The 15,250-nt window shown below is 44.4% G+C and overlaps 1 protein-coding gene across 1 annotated transcript in view; it reads right to left on the reverse strand.

Moving 5' to 3' along the window:
- Window positions 1-15,250, reverse strand: part of AGBL1 (AGBL carboxypeptidase 1) — a 477,711-nt gene that overhangs the window by 296,988 nt on the left and 165,473 nt on the right. Inside the window, exon 18 of the mRNA XM_075897043.2 lies at window positions 9,990-10,170. Within this exon, the coding sequence (XP_075753158.2) occupies window positions 9,990-10,170 (181 nt within the window). The remainder of the gene's footprint in view (window positions 1-9,989; window positions 10,171-15,250) is intronic.

A 15,250-nucleotide genomic window follows, 5' to 3' on the forward strand; every position in this document is an offset into this window, starting at 1 on the left:
CTAATAAAAGAAAGTTCTTCTTCACACAGTGAGTAGTCAACCTGTGGAACTCCTTGCCAGAGGAGGCTGTGAAGAATAGGACTATAACAGAGTTTAAAGAGAAGCTAGATAATTTCATGGAGGTTAGGTCCATAAAAGGCTATTAGCCAGGGGATAAAATGGTGTCCTTGGCCTCTGTCTGTCAGAGGCTGGAGAGGGATGGCAGGAGACAAGTCGCTTGATGATTGTCTTTGGTCCACCCTCTCTGGGGCACCTGGTGCTGGCCACTGTCAGCAGACAGGATACTGGGCTAAATGGACCTTTGATCTGACCCAGTACGGCCATTCTTATGTTCTTATATTCTAGCACCCTGCTATGAAATCAAGGCATAGGCTTCCAAAGGAAGTTAGAAACCCCATCATATGGGATATTTAGAGATCCAGTAAATGTGCGGTAGGATACAGTCCTGCACTAGCCATGGAAGTGACCTAACAAGGCTTTTCTCTTTCTACCTTTCTATGATTATCTAGGATCTCAAACCCTGACACTTTAGCTTCAGTGACACATGGGGTTGCCAATTCTCCCAGACCAGACACACCAAACACCGTTTGCAGCAAAGGCATCTGATCCATCCAGTCTAATCAAGTTGAGAACCATATTGATGCAATCAGTGAAGAGCCATAACTCAGCTGGGATGGAGAAAGCAGCCTGGATAAAATAGGACCCAATCAGTGATGGGGGGGGAAGGGGAAGGGGGAGGGGAAGGGGGAGGGACAGTGTGTGTGTGTGTGTGTGTGTGTGTGTGTGTGTGTGTGTGTGTGTGTGTGTGTGTGTGTGTGTAAGTGTAAAACAGAAGCAGGACAATCTGTGGCTAAAAACCAAAAGAGCAAATCAGAACTCCTGGGCCTCATTCCTATCTCAGTCACTGACTTATTCATGTAACTTCTCCATGTTTCACTTTTGCTACTGCTAAAACATGAGTTAATACTGGCTCACACAGTTAGGAAGGCTTCCTTGTCTATACAATGCTTCGAGTTCCTAAAATGGATAATGTCTCTGAAAAGCCAACTGTTCGTATGCTTCTTTAGTTCAAGACCCAGAGAGAGAACAATGGGAAAGAGAGAGGCAGGTGTTAGAGAAGAGAGAGGGGTAGTACAGACGGAGGAAAGGAAAAGAAAGAAGTTAGAAATGCTGGACATTGGCAGGGTCTGGTCACACACTGGTAATAGTGGCCACATTTGTGAGTATGTCTATGCAGCAGGGCTAAAGCCTAAATAAGCTACACAACTTGAGCTACGTCAGTTGTGTAGCTTGAGTTGAAATAGCTTATTTTGGCTTTTGGCGCTGTCTACACAGCAGGAAATCCAAATTCAAGAAAGAGCACTTTTCATCAAACTTCCTTTATTCCTCATAAAATGAGGGTTATGGGAGTCAGAGTAAGCAGTTCGACATTATTTTGACAATATGTTGAAATAACTGCGTTTAGTGTAGACATGGACTATGTTATTTCAGAATAACATCAGTTATTCCAAAATAACACTGCTGTGTGTACGTACCCTGAGGGGCAGAGATGGGAAGGGGAAATGAGGGGATGAAACATGAACAAAGAATCCACAGGTTTTTTTGTGCTGGTTTCATGTGGAGTATTTTTAAAACTAGCGCATTTCCCTGGAAGTTCCCACCTATAGCTTGATCTATGATCCTGCAATGCTGAATCATTTTTAATTTAATGCTTCTGGGAAGTGGGGAGGAAAAAAACCCATCAAGCACAGGCACAGTTGGCAAGCACTGGGTATTAACATTTGGCAGCATTTATTATTGCTGTTTATGGTGATATAAATTAGGTTTATACTGATATAATTAATAACCCTAAATTTAAGTATAATAAATAGCAATATTTATCTACAACTGCAGTGTCTGGAGAAGCCCTGCAAGAACACAAAATGCTGACTACTTCTTTGTGAGTGTGAGCACATGAAGGCAGTGAGCGAGAATGTGAGCGTGTGTTAGGGAAGCAGATGTGTGCGACTGTACATGAGTTGTGGGTGTGGACTATTTATGAGAGTAACACAAGCTCATATGCAAGATAGTACAGGTTGAACCTGTCTGGTCCAGCACTCTCAGGATCTGACTGGTGCCGAATCAAAGAATTTGCTGGACCACGGGAGGTCAATATTCTCTAGCAGCATTATCAACACTTCCATGGCTTGCTGGGCCCTTAGAAGACACGTGGGGTAAATTAGAGCTAAATAACAGCACAGTATATTGACAGTCAGGATTGGTGGCTATAAACAAGCTTTATGGGACTGTGAGAAATTTAGCCACAATCATGGTAAGTGGACATCCAGCTAACAAAATTCATGCCAGACTACAGGTGTTGCCAGACCAGAATGTGCTGGATTAGAGAGATTCAACTTGTAGAGTGTCACACAAGATGTCAACATAGCATGCAACTGTATGTCAGCACGTGTCCCTGGGAAGGAGCTTATGAGTGGCTGTGTGTAAATGAAATTCCATGTACCAGTCCACAGTCTGAGTCTCTTAGGATATGTCTACACTAGCCCCCTAGTTCGAACTAGGGAGGCTAATGTAGGCATTCAAAGTGGCAAATGAAGCCTGGGATTTAAATATCCCAGGCTTCATTTGCATCTTCCCGGGTGCCACCATTTTTAAATGTCCCTTAGTCCGAACTCCGTGCCCGCGGCTACACACGGCATGGAGTAGGTAGTTCGAATTAGGACCTCGTTCCACTAATGTGGCCATAATTAAGTCTATTCCAATTTCCCTTGAAGGCCCTGATTCAGGACATATTGCGCAGCTCTGACAGTAGTAAGTCTAGTTTGAGACTACAGCACAGATTTCAGCCCAAGTGACAGATGAAAGGATTTTTTTTAGCAATTTTGAGACGTTTCAGTTAGCCTATTTTAAGTTACACAACTGTAAATCTAGCATGTTTCTTAGCTGGTTTTGTGTGGGAGTGTGGCTTGTTGCCTTTGAACAAGTCAAACTACTGCAAACTATTTACAACATGGAGTTTAGGCAGTTTTGAAGAGACATTATACAAATCTCCAAGCAGTGTTACAGAATTTTCATCCACAGATTTCAAATGCTTTGTAGAGGTGGGAGCATTAGCATCCCCATTCTGGGGAGGGAGAGTGAAGCTAAAGTGCAGAGAGGTCACAGAGCAAATTAGTAGGGGTACGTCTGGACTACAGGCTTTTGTTGACAGAAGTTTTGTCGACAGATACTGTCAACAAAGCTTCTGTCGACAAAGAGCGTCTAGATTATATCCAGTTCTGTCGACAAAGCAAGCTGCTTTGTCAACATGACAGTGTAGATGCAATAACGCCTTCTGTCGACAGAACTGTCGACAAAAGGCGTTATTCCTCGTAGAATGAGGTTTATAGCCGTCGACAAAACTGCCGAGTTTTGTCGACGTTATGTCAACAGAACTCTGCGGCAGTGTAGACGCAGGTATAGCTTTGTCGACAAAAGTCCACTTTTGTCGACAAAACCCTATAGTCTAGACACACCCTAGGAGAGCCACAAGTAAAACCCAGGTATCTAGACCCAGATTTTACAATAAAGGGTGTACACTGCCTTCCTACAAGGTCACTCTCTGCCAGCCAATTCAAGATGGATGCTATTGCAGAATGAGTCTCACACGGTGCTCTCATTCTCTCTCCAATAGAGCCTTTATATTAGTTCTTTATTACTTTTGTTCATTTTTAGCTCAAATAATTTTTTAAAAAGCCATTCAAGACAGCTCCCCGGGCATGGAACGACCTACTGCCCACTTCTTGCCAAGAGCACTGATAAAGAATGTTTATTACTTTTCTTAAAAGATAACGCCAAATTAATCAGATCTATCATTTGATTGGCTACATGCCTGGCTGCTGTTCTCTGGGAAAGGGTATAGAACAGTGCATTCAGACAAACACAACAAACAACACAGAGTCATAGTCATATTTTCTTTCGGGTTTGAACAAAGCCAAGTTCAGCTGTGATGACTGTTGACACGCTATGTTTTTATACAAAGAGCATCCCCCTACACACAGACTTCATTTACAGTCAGTTCCAGAGCTGTGATTCCTTCTATTGCTCAAGGATGGGGCTAGATTGTAAAAACACTGAAAAGAATGAAGAACTGGGGAGGAGAGATGTTTCCCATCTCAGCCTCGTGCTGCCGGAGTGTAATCACATTACTGCATTCATATCTGTGTTAGAGGAATATTTGCCACGTGTAACTTTCAGATCACATTAGCCAAAGCAAACAGCGAGGCCCTGCTTGTCTTGTTACTGCATGAGGCTTCTGGAGTGTGATTTTGCAGGGCCCTGCTGGGATGAGAGTGCTCTTCCATTGGGCTGGGTATGGCAGGGAGCCACGGGGGTGACAGTGCTGCTAGCAGGAGCCTTTTTTAAGTGCCACGCATTGGTATCCATCTCTATGACTGGCGATGAAGTATTATGCACGCTCTGATACCAAGGGAAGATGGGGGGAGGGGAGGAGGAGCTTCAAAGCACTGCAACAAAGAAAAAATAATCCTCTTTTAAATAAGGAAAGATGCTGAGATATGGGGACTAGAGCAGCATTAATCCATGGCACAGATTGTGGGGAGAAGGAGAGATGGATAGAAGTCTGTGCTTCCGAGGGGGGAAAATTTCCAATCACTCTGCTCATTAAAAAGCCACATCCAGGCAGGGATGCTCAAGGTAATCATCTCAATCAAATTGTCCTGGCTGGCTCTTTCAAGAGCCTTCTAAAGAGCAGAGGAGAGCATTATTTCCTCCTGACCCTTTGGGTATAGGGCTGAGAGAGGAGGCAATGAAATGTGCGTGGGGGTGGAAGGGAGAATCCTGGCCCAGGAGAGGCAGGAGTAGGGTATCAGACATGGAGGCATGTTTCAGAACCCTGTGATGGTGGAGAACAATGGAGGCTCAGGAGATGGGGTGGAGGTCCTGGAACAGACTGGTGATGCTTAGCTACCACAGACACTGTTGTACTGTCTGCAGAGCACCCATGATGGCATGAGAGCAGGGGAATTAAGGGAATAGTGGGGAAGCCATGGCAAAAGAAGCAGACAAGCTGAGAGAAATGCAAGATCCAAGAGCAGTTAGATTGGTACAAGGATTATCTTTGTGTTTTGTGTTTGTACCGCGCCTAGCACAATGAGGTCCAGCTCCATGATCAGGTTTCTAGGCACTGCCACACTATAAATAATACTAATTTGGCATTTGGGTCTAGAAGTCAATAGGCCTGGCTCCTAGTCCCACCTCTGCCACTAACCTGCTGTGTGACCCTGGTGTCACGTTACCGGATTTTGAGGGGCGCAGACAGATCACTGCTGCACCCATGGGGGGGGATGTTGGCCCCAAAAGTGGCACAGAGGGGGGCCATGTGAGGTGTCAAATAGAAGCCTACTTTCTTCTGATTCCATATATGCTATTCATGTGATTGTGTAATGTCAGTATGTGAAGTTATAAGCATGTATTTTTGTGTGGATACCAAATGTTTCTCTATATGTGGTTGAACTATGGGCAAAGCAGCTCAGCCTATGGACATGCTAACAAGCAAAGGTCTGGAACAATAGCCCTCTATAGGCCAAGGACACACCTCAAGAGTGGTGACTCATCCCTAGGGGCTACCAGCAGGGAATACAGGGATAGGCCATGGGCCAGGTGACCTACTGTAGCCAAGAAGAGACCAAGAAAGAGGGATAAATAGGCCATGCGGCTGACTCCATCTTGGTACTCAGCTCAGCACTTCATCCCAGAGGCAGCAGTGCAGGGATCGAAGAGCTGGAAAGAACTGTGGACCCATCCTGATCCTAGGATGCGCAACAAGGACTTTTAAGCCAGCAGCTGTAACATCTCTGCTAGAGCCTGCATCAAGAACTGGGAGATTCGATGCATGTAATGTACTATCCTTTAACAACCTTACTCTCATGCTTTTCTTTATGGTAGTAATAAACCTTTAGATGTTAGATGCTAAAGGATTGGCTCAGTGTGATTTGTGGGTAAGATCCAGAGAGTAAATTGACCAGGGATCTGTGGCTGGTTTCTTGGAACCGGACAGAACTTGTTTGGGGTAGGTGGGAAGGGGTGTTAAGACCCCCAACATGTGCATGAGGCCCAGGGCCATCTGGGGCACAGATATTGCGGGGTTGTTGGAGGGGTTTTGCTCGTGAGGCTTCAGGCAGGCAGCTGAAGCGCTCTGTGGGACTGATTTGTGGCCTGTTTGGAGCGATCACCAGTCTGGGGACTGTAAGGAGCCCTGAAGTTGAGCAATTCGCCCTAAGCGGACGCCCTCAGCTGTGCCCAGACACGGCCCGGTCCATCACACCTGGGCAAACTTTACTGCTGTGCCTTTGTTTCTCCTCTTACTCTTTGCCTGGCTTGTCTATTTAAATTGTGAGCCCTTCAGGGCAGATTCCACTTCTGATAATGTGCATGTGCAAGACTTCACACCATTGGGGCCTCTACACATGACTAATTCAAATTAAACACAACCCCAAGTACAATGCTTTCTTGGCTCATTTATGGCTCCCAAGAGGAGGCTGACACAGAAGTATCTCACTGATATGAAAACTTGGAACCACTCAAATCTCCAGTTATTATTTCTGATAGAATTGCAAGAGAGGAGTGAGCCTGGAGGGGAGATCTCACCCCAGAAGTAGGGGGCACAGTAGGGGGCACAGCCATTTAAGGATGGAAGTGACATCTTATTTTCCCCTAACACTTGCTTCTCCATTTTCTCCCTATGTAGTAATTTGGAAGCTACAAAAGTAGGTGACTGGATACAATTAGGCATTTACCTATCCCTGTTCCTGAAGATGTCAAAGCATGTTGCACACTTTAACTAATTAAGCTTCACAACATAATTATAAAGGGTGTCACCAGGAATGCAGGGGGGAATGAAATTAAGAGATGAAAAAATATATACTCAGTATCAGAAACACTTCCTGTGCGTGCTATACTGTGTGCTGTGTGTTAGGTTGTGGAATAACCAGTCTAGCATTTGAAATGAACAGGTAAAATACTCGTAAATATACAACTGGCAGCAATTCTGTATTTGCAGGGAGACAAACTAGATATAGCCCTTTTCCATCTCTAACCTCTACAACTACCCCCATTTTTGCAGCTGGGAACACAGAGGTACAAAAGGAAAAACTGTGCCCTACTACCACACACTAGAAGTTCCCTACTGTGCACTTAGGGTGCATCTACACAATACCCTTACCTCGAAATAAGCTACGCAATTTGTGCTCTGCAAATCACATAGCTTATTTTGATCTTATTTCGAAATAGCATATTTGGAAATTTGGCACGGTCTACATAGCGCCAAATTTTGAAATAAAGCACTATTCCAAAACGCCCCTTATCCCCCGTACACCTTATCCATCCTTACAAGGATGTCGGAATAGCAGGCCCGTTATATTTTGGTATAACAGGCTCTCTCTTAAGACACGAAATAGCTATTTCAGGATACCTACGGTATAACTCCACAGTGTAGACATAGCCTTACCGACCCCCATTCCAAGATAGAGGAGATCAAAGCACAGCAGGCAACATCTAGTATATGATAGTGTGTAGCAAGCTGGGGTGCAAATCTATGACATTAGCCTAACTGGTCATCTAGACAAGCCTTGACTTGCCCAGGGCTATGCAGTCAGAGGAGGCACCAAGAACAGAGCCAGGATTTCCAGGTTCATCTCTCAAGCAAGAGGTGCTCCCATCACCAGAGTCAGGTTCGAGCTCCCTCTATGTCAGGCAAGGTAGAGTTCCTCCTGGGTGGTCTGAGCTCAGGAAGTGACACTTCATCAAAGTGCCATGCAGAGCTCTTTCCTCTCCACTGAGGTCTGACCCTTAAAGAGTCACCTCCTGAAAGCAAGAAAGGTCAGGCATTCCCTCCAGTCCTCCATCTGCTACAGATTTTAAGTGCAGTGAAAGGGAAAAACAAAACAAAAGAAAAGAAATAAGAAACAAACAAACGAAAAACCATCCATTTTCCATTTGCTTGTGCTGCCTGAAAGGATTAGGGGAGTCAGTGCCTCCAGAGACCTAGGACACTCAGGGGTTACGTCTTACTCCATTGAATAGAGCTGCCAAGCTGCTGTTGTGCCATCTTCCTTGGAGATGATATATCTTTAATGACATGTTGGTTCATCGCACCGTGACGGGCTGGAGAATATCAGCGCAATCCCCAGCACCTGCCCATTGGAGCTTTTGCACAAACTCAGAATGAATTGATTTGGGAAGTTTGATAAAGTTATTTTTATTTTCTTTTGTTGTTTTACATTTGTTGCTACTGTCTCTGCACCTGTGGGTCCACCCAGCTTGTACAAAAATCAGAAGGGTGCAAATGCTTCAAGGAAGGGTGTTCCCAGAAGATCCCAACACAGTTTTACAGACTCAAAAGGTCTGAAGGAGCAGCCATAGTTCAAGTACTTATCTGCACCTATCTCCCAGACCTTTGAGCTGTGGCCACAGACATGCATGAAACAGTTACCAGTGATGATCAAAAACGTAGTACCTTCAACACCAAAAAAGCAAGCCCTTACTACTGACCAAAAGGAGTAACTCCTCTAGCTGTAATCAGTGAGCAGTTATAATCCCTGAAGCCTGACACTAACAGAAGACATAAGAACAAAAGAACATAAGAACGGCAGTACTGGGTCAGACCAAAGGTCCATCTAGCCCAGTATCCTGTCTGCCAACAGTGGCCAGCACCAGGTGCCCCAGAGAGGGTGGACAGAAGACAATGATCAAGCGATTTGTCTCCTGCCATCCCTCTCCAGCCTCTGACAAACAGAGGCTCAAGACATCATTTTATCCCCTGGCTAATAGCCTTTTATGGACCTAACCTCCATGAAATTATCTAGCTTCTCTTTAAACTCTATTAGAGTACTAGCCTTCACATGATCACCCTAAAAAGAACATGGTGAATATATTTTACTACCCCTACCAAGTGGTCAGACTCCATGTTCAGTAACATTTGGGGTCTCCCAAATGTCACACAAGCCCACTTCATCTACCCCAGTTCTAAAATAGTGTTTCTCTCCAATTCACTGGCTGTATTTCGAGTTCTCTGTCAGAAGTAGGATAGTTCTTTCTTCCATTCAGTGAAAAGAGTGAGTGACCATTGTGTTGTGGTAGAAAAGGAGGGCACATGCAAAGAAGACTCCAAGAGTATGTCTGCCCAGTGACAACTGTATAGAACTACCCTACCTGAGCTCCTTTGAATCCAGCTAACAAGCGTAATAGCAACAAAGACAACCCAGCACAGATTGCAGAAGCTGCAGCATGGGTAATACACACCCAGCAGAGATCTGGGGTCTATACTCAGCTTACTGTCCACCACTCTAGTCCTCATGGCACTGTCTTCACTGCTACTGTTACCCACGCTAGCTCAAGTAAGCTAGCCATGCACAGCTTTTGCTGTGCAGACATTTCCCACAGGAATTCAGAGCAGATAAGCATTCCGTAGGCCCAGGAGAAATCAAAATCTATCAAGAAATCTTGAGTGGGGAGGAAATGAAGGGAGCGTCACTGGGTGGAAGTATTGAACTGAAAATATAAAATAAATCCCTTATTCCGCTTCCCTTATCCCCCTTGCAGGCTATCCAAAACATTAATTAAAGCATGTTATTCCCAAGCACTGCTACCTTGCAGGTGAAGTGTGCGCTGAATGATTTAGTAGAGACAGATGGACCTCTGTTTAGCCAGCTAGAGCCAAGTTAGGCCATGTGGTTGTGGTACAGCTCTGTCCTGGCAGCAGGGAGATATTATTGCTTCTCACAATTGTGAAATCAGACACCAAATGAGTGGCTTTCATGTGGAGACTGCTCACGACATGTGACTAACACAGGAATGCCAGGATCCACAGGAAGGATGGTCTCCTGCTGAAGGCTCATAAGGTTTGCTGCCCAGACTTAGGTAAAATTTGCCATGCAGGCCCAGGTAAGGGTTCTCAGACAGTCCCAAGATAAATAACAATTGACACAACTCACTTGCCATTAATGACTCCATCGGGATTGAGCATGGGGATGATTTTGAAAATGAAACATTTCCTCAGGAGCTCAGCAATAGGGTCGCTGCCCATGAGAAAGTCCATGGTCCCCTTCATTACCCAGCTTGCATTGCTTTCTCCAGGGTGAACACGTGCCATGAGCACCACATAAGGACGATGGCCTATAAAACAAAAAGTAAGACTTAGGTTGTTGTTTTGTATTTTCTCTTTGTGGGTGGCATTTTGCCTTTAATCCCTGGAGAGAATAATATGACAATTGCCTAACAGAGAAGCCCTCCCTGGTTTTGACATTTCCTAATTCTAAAGGCCATATTTTCCAATTGGCTTCCAAAAAGCACCCACGATTTTCCACAGGGAACCTGACCATCCCTGAAGTTGCCTGCACAGACAACTGTATGCACAGTTATAGGGTTTCTGAATGTGCAGATAACTGTACCCATGAAACTGGAGCTTCAGATTTCAAGTCCATTTATGAAAGTTTGATCCTGTACATTAATGTTGAATTGCAGTGGCGCTCAAAGGTGACCAGACAGGATTCCATTTGCAAACTCAGAGCTGGAATTAATGTCCCTCTTTCCTTCCACTTCCTTAAGCCCCTCTCTTCCTGCCAAAGAGTAAGTGGGTTTAAAATAATGTAAGTTGTACATGTGATCTGAGAATTCACATAGAGTGCTATATCTTGAGTCCAGTAAAAGAACATGAACTAGAACTCAGTTTTCCAATAACCTTATTTCCATATTGTTTGCATAACTTCCTATGGATTATGCTGATTAAAATACAGTAAATGTCTTGTACATTTAAAAACTGCAAGAAAGGATCACACTGTCCTTTGCAAAGCCACTAGCAGTATTTTGCCAGTTTCAGAGAGTGAGGCTTCTACTCCATTACAGCCTATGCACCGTCTGTCAGTAGTGCTTTGAAGTAGCAACCAGCAAAAACTTCAGCCTTTGCAAAGACATCAGCTGTACTTTCCCATTTCTAGACATTTTCTTCTCTCCCCCATCACCATGATTTAGTGCTGTTTTTCAGTCTCACTGCTGAGTGAAACTTATGGGACTGTGCAGTTGTAGCGGAGAATGGGGCTCCTGAGAACTCGGAATGGACAACAGCTGTAAATAGCACAAAGCAAAATAAAACGTGTTCTCTTTGGCAATTGATGACTACAGCTTTAACAACTCTTATCTCTTCTCTGTGTGGGAGCAAGTGCAGCATGTTAATTGAGGGGCCTCACTCCAGTATATGTATTTCTGCCCTCAGCCGACAGAAAAACTGAAAGCAGGGTCAGTGTGCTAGCCACAAAAGCCAAGGACAGTTTACCATAATTTTGCCAGTGGTGTAAGAGGCGTGAATCCTGCTCATCTGAGGAGGGTGACCAGTGTGCACTTTTGTCTCAGCTGGACCAAATGCTACAAAAGTGGCTGGAATGTGTCCAGAATGTCTTTCCAGAGACCCAGTGGAAGATATTTGAGATACCTTCACCTGCCTGGGTTCTGCACCTTCTGAGGACTCCTGCAAGCTGCTGAGTGACCTCATCCCTCCACTGAAGACAATAGGTTGTTGAGGACACCCAACACCTTGCAAGACTGAGCCTTTTGGTTCTAGTAAAGTCACATGGGGTTCTTCCCCTGGCTTCACACATGGATGCTACTGAAATTTAATTGGCTAACATTACATATAGGCTGTGTCTAGACTGCATCCCTTTTCCGTAAAAGCGATGCAAATTAGACACATCGCAATTGCAAATGAAGCGGGGATTTAAATCCCCCCTGCTTCATTTGCATAAACATGGCTGCCGCTTTTTTCCAGCTCGGAGCTTTGCCGGAAAAAAGCGCCAGTCTAGACGAGAATCTTTTGGAAAATAAAGCCTTTTCCAAAAGAGCCTTTATTCCTTATTTTAAGAGGAATAAAGGGATCTTTCAGAAAAGGCTTTATTTTCCGAAAGATCCGCGTCTAGATGGCGCTTTTCGCCGGCAAAGCTCCGAGCCGGAAAAAAGTGGTAGCCATGTTTATGCAAATGAAGCGGGGGGGATTTTAATCCCCGCTTCATTTGCAATTACGATGTGTCTAATTTGCATCCCTTTTACAGAAAAGGGATGCAGTCTTGACACAGCCATATGGTCTGGTTGGAGTGGAATAGATTACCTTAAGCTCCACAGAAGGAGATTGCTGGTACATGAGCTGAAGCTTCTTTTTAAAACATGCAGACCCTATAGAGTGAGTTCCTTACAAACACACGGGCAATTCTGACCTTCCATCCACAAGAGGATTGCAATACAGGTGCATGCCAGCGGGTGCACTGCATGCTACCGTAGACCTCCTTAGGCCTCTCTATAAGGAGTCACTTATAAATCCATGCTGGATTGCTTTTCTTCCCTGGATTGCACCCTACACGAAGACTAATGAAGCAGTAAATAGAACAAAGCACTGATGACACAGCCATAAAACTACCTTTTACTGAAACATTCCAGAAACGTAAATTCAGTTCTGTGGTAAGTAGGGGCCTAGGAGTGAGCTGATTTTGCACTTTAAGCAACTTGGCCACTTATCTGCATTAATATTGCTTCAGTAAAGACAATGAATATTATTGCTCATGAAAGTACTGGAAAGAGGCTCTGGCCAGTTATGTCAAGCATAGACAGGCCCTGTGTGAGTTTCATGGACCCAAATCACTGGATGCAGCTCAGTTATGACATCAACTCCCCCCAGCTATTGCTAGCTCCATACAAAGTTCTGCTGAAGCATCACATAGAATCATAGAATCATAGAACTGGAAGGGACCTCAAGAGATCGAGTCCAGTCCCACCCTGCAGGACCAAGCACTGTCTAGATCATCCCTGACAAGTGTCTGTCTAACTTGCTCTTTAATATCTCTTGTGATGGAGATCCCACAACCTCCCTAGGCAATTTATTCCAGTGTTTAACCACTCTGACAATTAGGAATTTTTTCCTAATGTCCAACCTAAACCTCTCTTGCTGCATTCAAGCCCATTGCTTCTTGACCTATCCTCAGAGGCCAAGGAAAACAATTTTTCGCCCTCTTCCACTCTTTTAGATACTTGAAAACTGCCATCATGTCCCCTCTCAGTCTTCTCTTTTCTAAACAAGCCCAGTTCTTTCAGTCTTCCTTCTTAGGTCATGTTTTCTGGATCCTTAATAATTTTTGTTCCTCTTCTCTGGACCTCTGCAACTGGACACAATACTCCAGTTGAGGCCTAATCAGTGCAGAGTAGAGTGGAAGAATGACTTCTCATGTCTTGCTCACAACGCTCCTGTTCATGCAACCCAGAATCACGTTTGCTTTTTTGCAACAATGTCACACTGTTGACTCATGTTTAACTTGCCCTCCACCATGACCATTAATAACTATTCTCTGAGAATGGATGCACTCACCTTGTAATAGCCCCATCTAGGTTGCATTTCCCTAGTTTGATAAGGTCATGTGAGACCATGTCAAATGTCTTACTAAAGTATAAGTATACCACGTCCACTGCTTCTCCCTTGGCCACATGACTTGATATCCTTATCCATGGGACCAACAGCTCATCTCAACAATTAGGCTGTGCACAGTTTTGGCCAGAATATCCATCTTCTTGCTTGTTTAGGTGTGGCTCACTTTCTGGAGTTGCAGATTTCACTTTTCCCGGTCATTTTCCCTCTGGCCCTTATCAGGACACTATTGCATAGCAAGATTGCTGCAGAGAGCTTTCTGATTGGTTTGACATGATTTGTTATTTACAATTCCATGCTGGCTGTTACCTATCACCTTATTATCTTCCAGATATTTGCAGATGGATTCTTTAATTACTTGCTCCATTATCTTCCCTGGCACAGAAGTTAAATTGTCTGGTCTCAAATTTTCTGGGTTGTTCTTATTTCCCTTTTTCTAGATGGGAACTACATTTGCCCTTTTTCCAGTCTTCTGGAATCTCTCCTGACATCCATGACTTTTCAAAGATGATAGCTAAAGGCTCAGATACTTCCGCTACCAGCTCCTTGAGTATTCTATGATGCATTTAATCATTGCTGACTCAATTCATTCCTTGCTATTCCAGTGCTGGGCTACACATAGCAAGGCCACTGAATTTGACATCTGTCCTGCTGTGATAGTCTGGAGTGCCACCTAATTGTCAGTGGTACCCACTTGCAAGTGGTTTCATGATCTGCACAGTCACTAGGGATCGCTCTCTCACATGGTTCCTTCAAGGCTAAAATTTGAGACCAGATGTCCAAAATATTAGGCCAGTTCTTAGACAGAATCCTTGCTGAGTTCTGAGGAAGCTGCCAGAAAGCTCAAGTTAGCCATTTATCTCTGCAAAGCCCACATGGCACATAACCTTCTCAGGGAATGTAAATAATAAGAAGAGAAAGCACAGAAACCTTTTCATGCTACATAAAGCCTCATCCAACTGATCATGTCTTGTTACACGGTGTTACATTTCGACATGCCCAGAATATAACACAGCACCAATAGACGCCAAGAATCCTGAGGTGAGGGATTAAAGAGACACCGACGCCTCCTGGGAAACTTTGAAAAATGTCCTTTGAAGTTAGAATTCTGCTAACATATCACACGTTTCCCATCTTTCTTTCTCCCTTCATTCATTATGACTCCAGCCCTGGTATTTGCATGAAAAGAGGAGCTTTGTGCCTTCAGTACAGCTTGCCTGCACCTGCTGCTTAATCTTGTACCCATTGTCAGGCTCCTCTGGCTATAACATCATCAAGGCTTGATGAAAGGCATTGCTGAAAATTATGACATCAAGGTGGGGAGCCAGTAACAGAGGCATAGAAAAAATGTGAGGGGCAAACAAAATCCCATTGTCCTTCAGCATACAGGCAAAATGGAGCACCATTCCAACTGGGCGTGTTCCAGATGGGGATTCTGAGCTTCTCAAATTTCAAGGCCCTTTGGATCTGGCTCCACCCACTGTAAAGATAAGTGTCATCTATATCATATAGGACTGGGATTTTCAAGGGAATCTATAGGGGTTACATATCTAACTCCCATTGAATTCAGACTAGGTCAGGATTCAGGTTTGAATTTTCCCCATCTGCTAACACACACTCTCTCTCTCTCTCTCTCTCTGTCTCTCTCTCTCGGCAACCCAAGTTTTTCTTTCATGCCATCCGTAAGCATGATAGGTCTTCATTTTTTGCAACACTTAATACTTGTGCATTCAGCATCCCAAAGCCTGATAGCTACAGAAAGCCAGAAAGCAGACAACATGTGGTGTGAAGCAG

Source organism: Pelodiscus sinensis, chromosome 14 (assembly GCF_052426305.1).
Source record: "Pelodiscus sinensis isolate ZL-2025 chromosome 14, ASM5242630v1, whole genome shotgun sequence".
Classification (NCBI taxonomy): Eukaryota; Metazoa; Chordata; order Testudines; family Trionychidae; genus Pelodiscus; species Pelodiscus sinensis.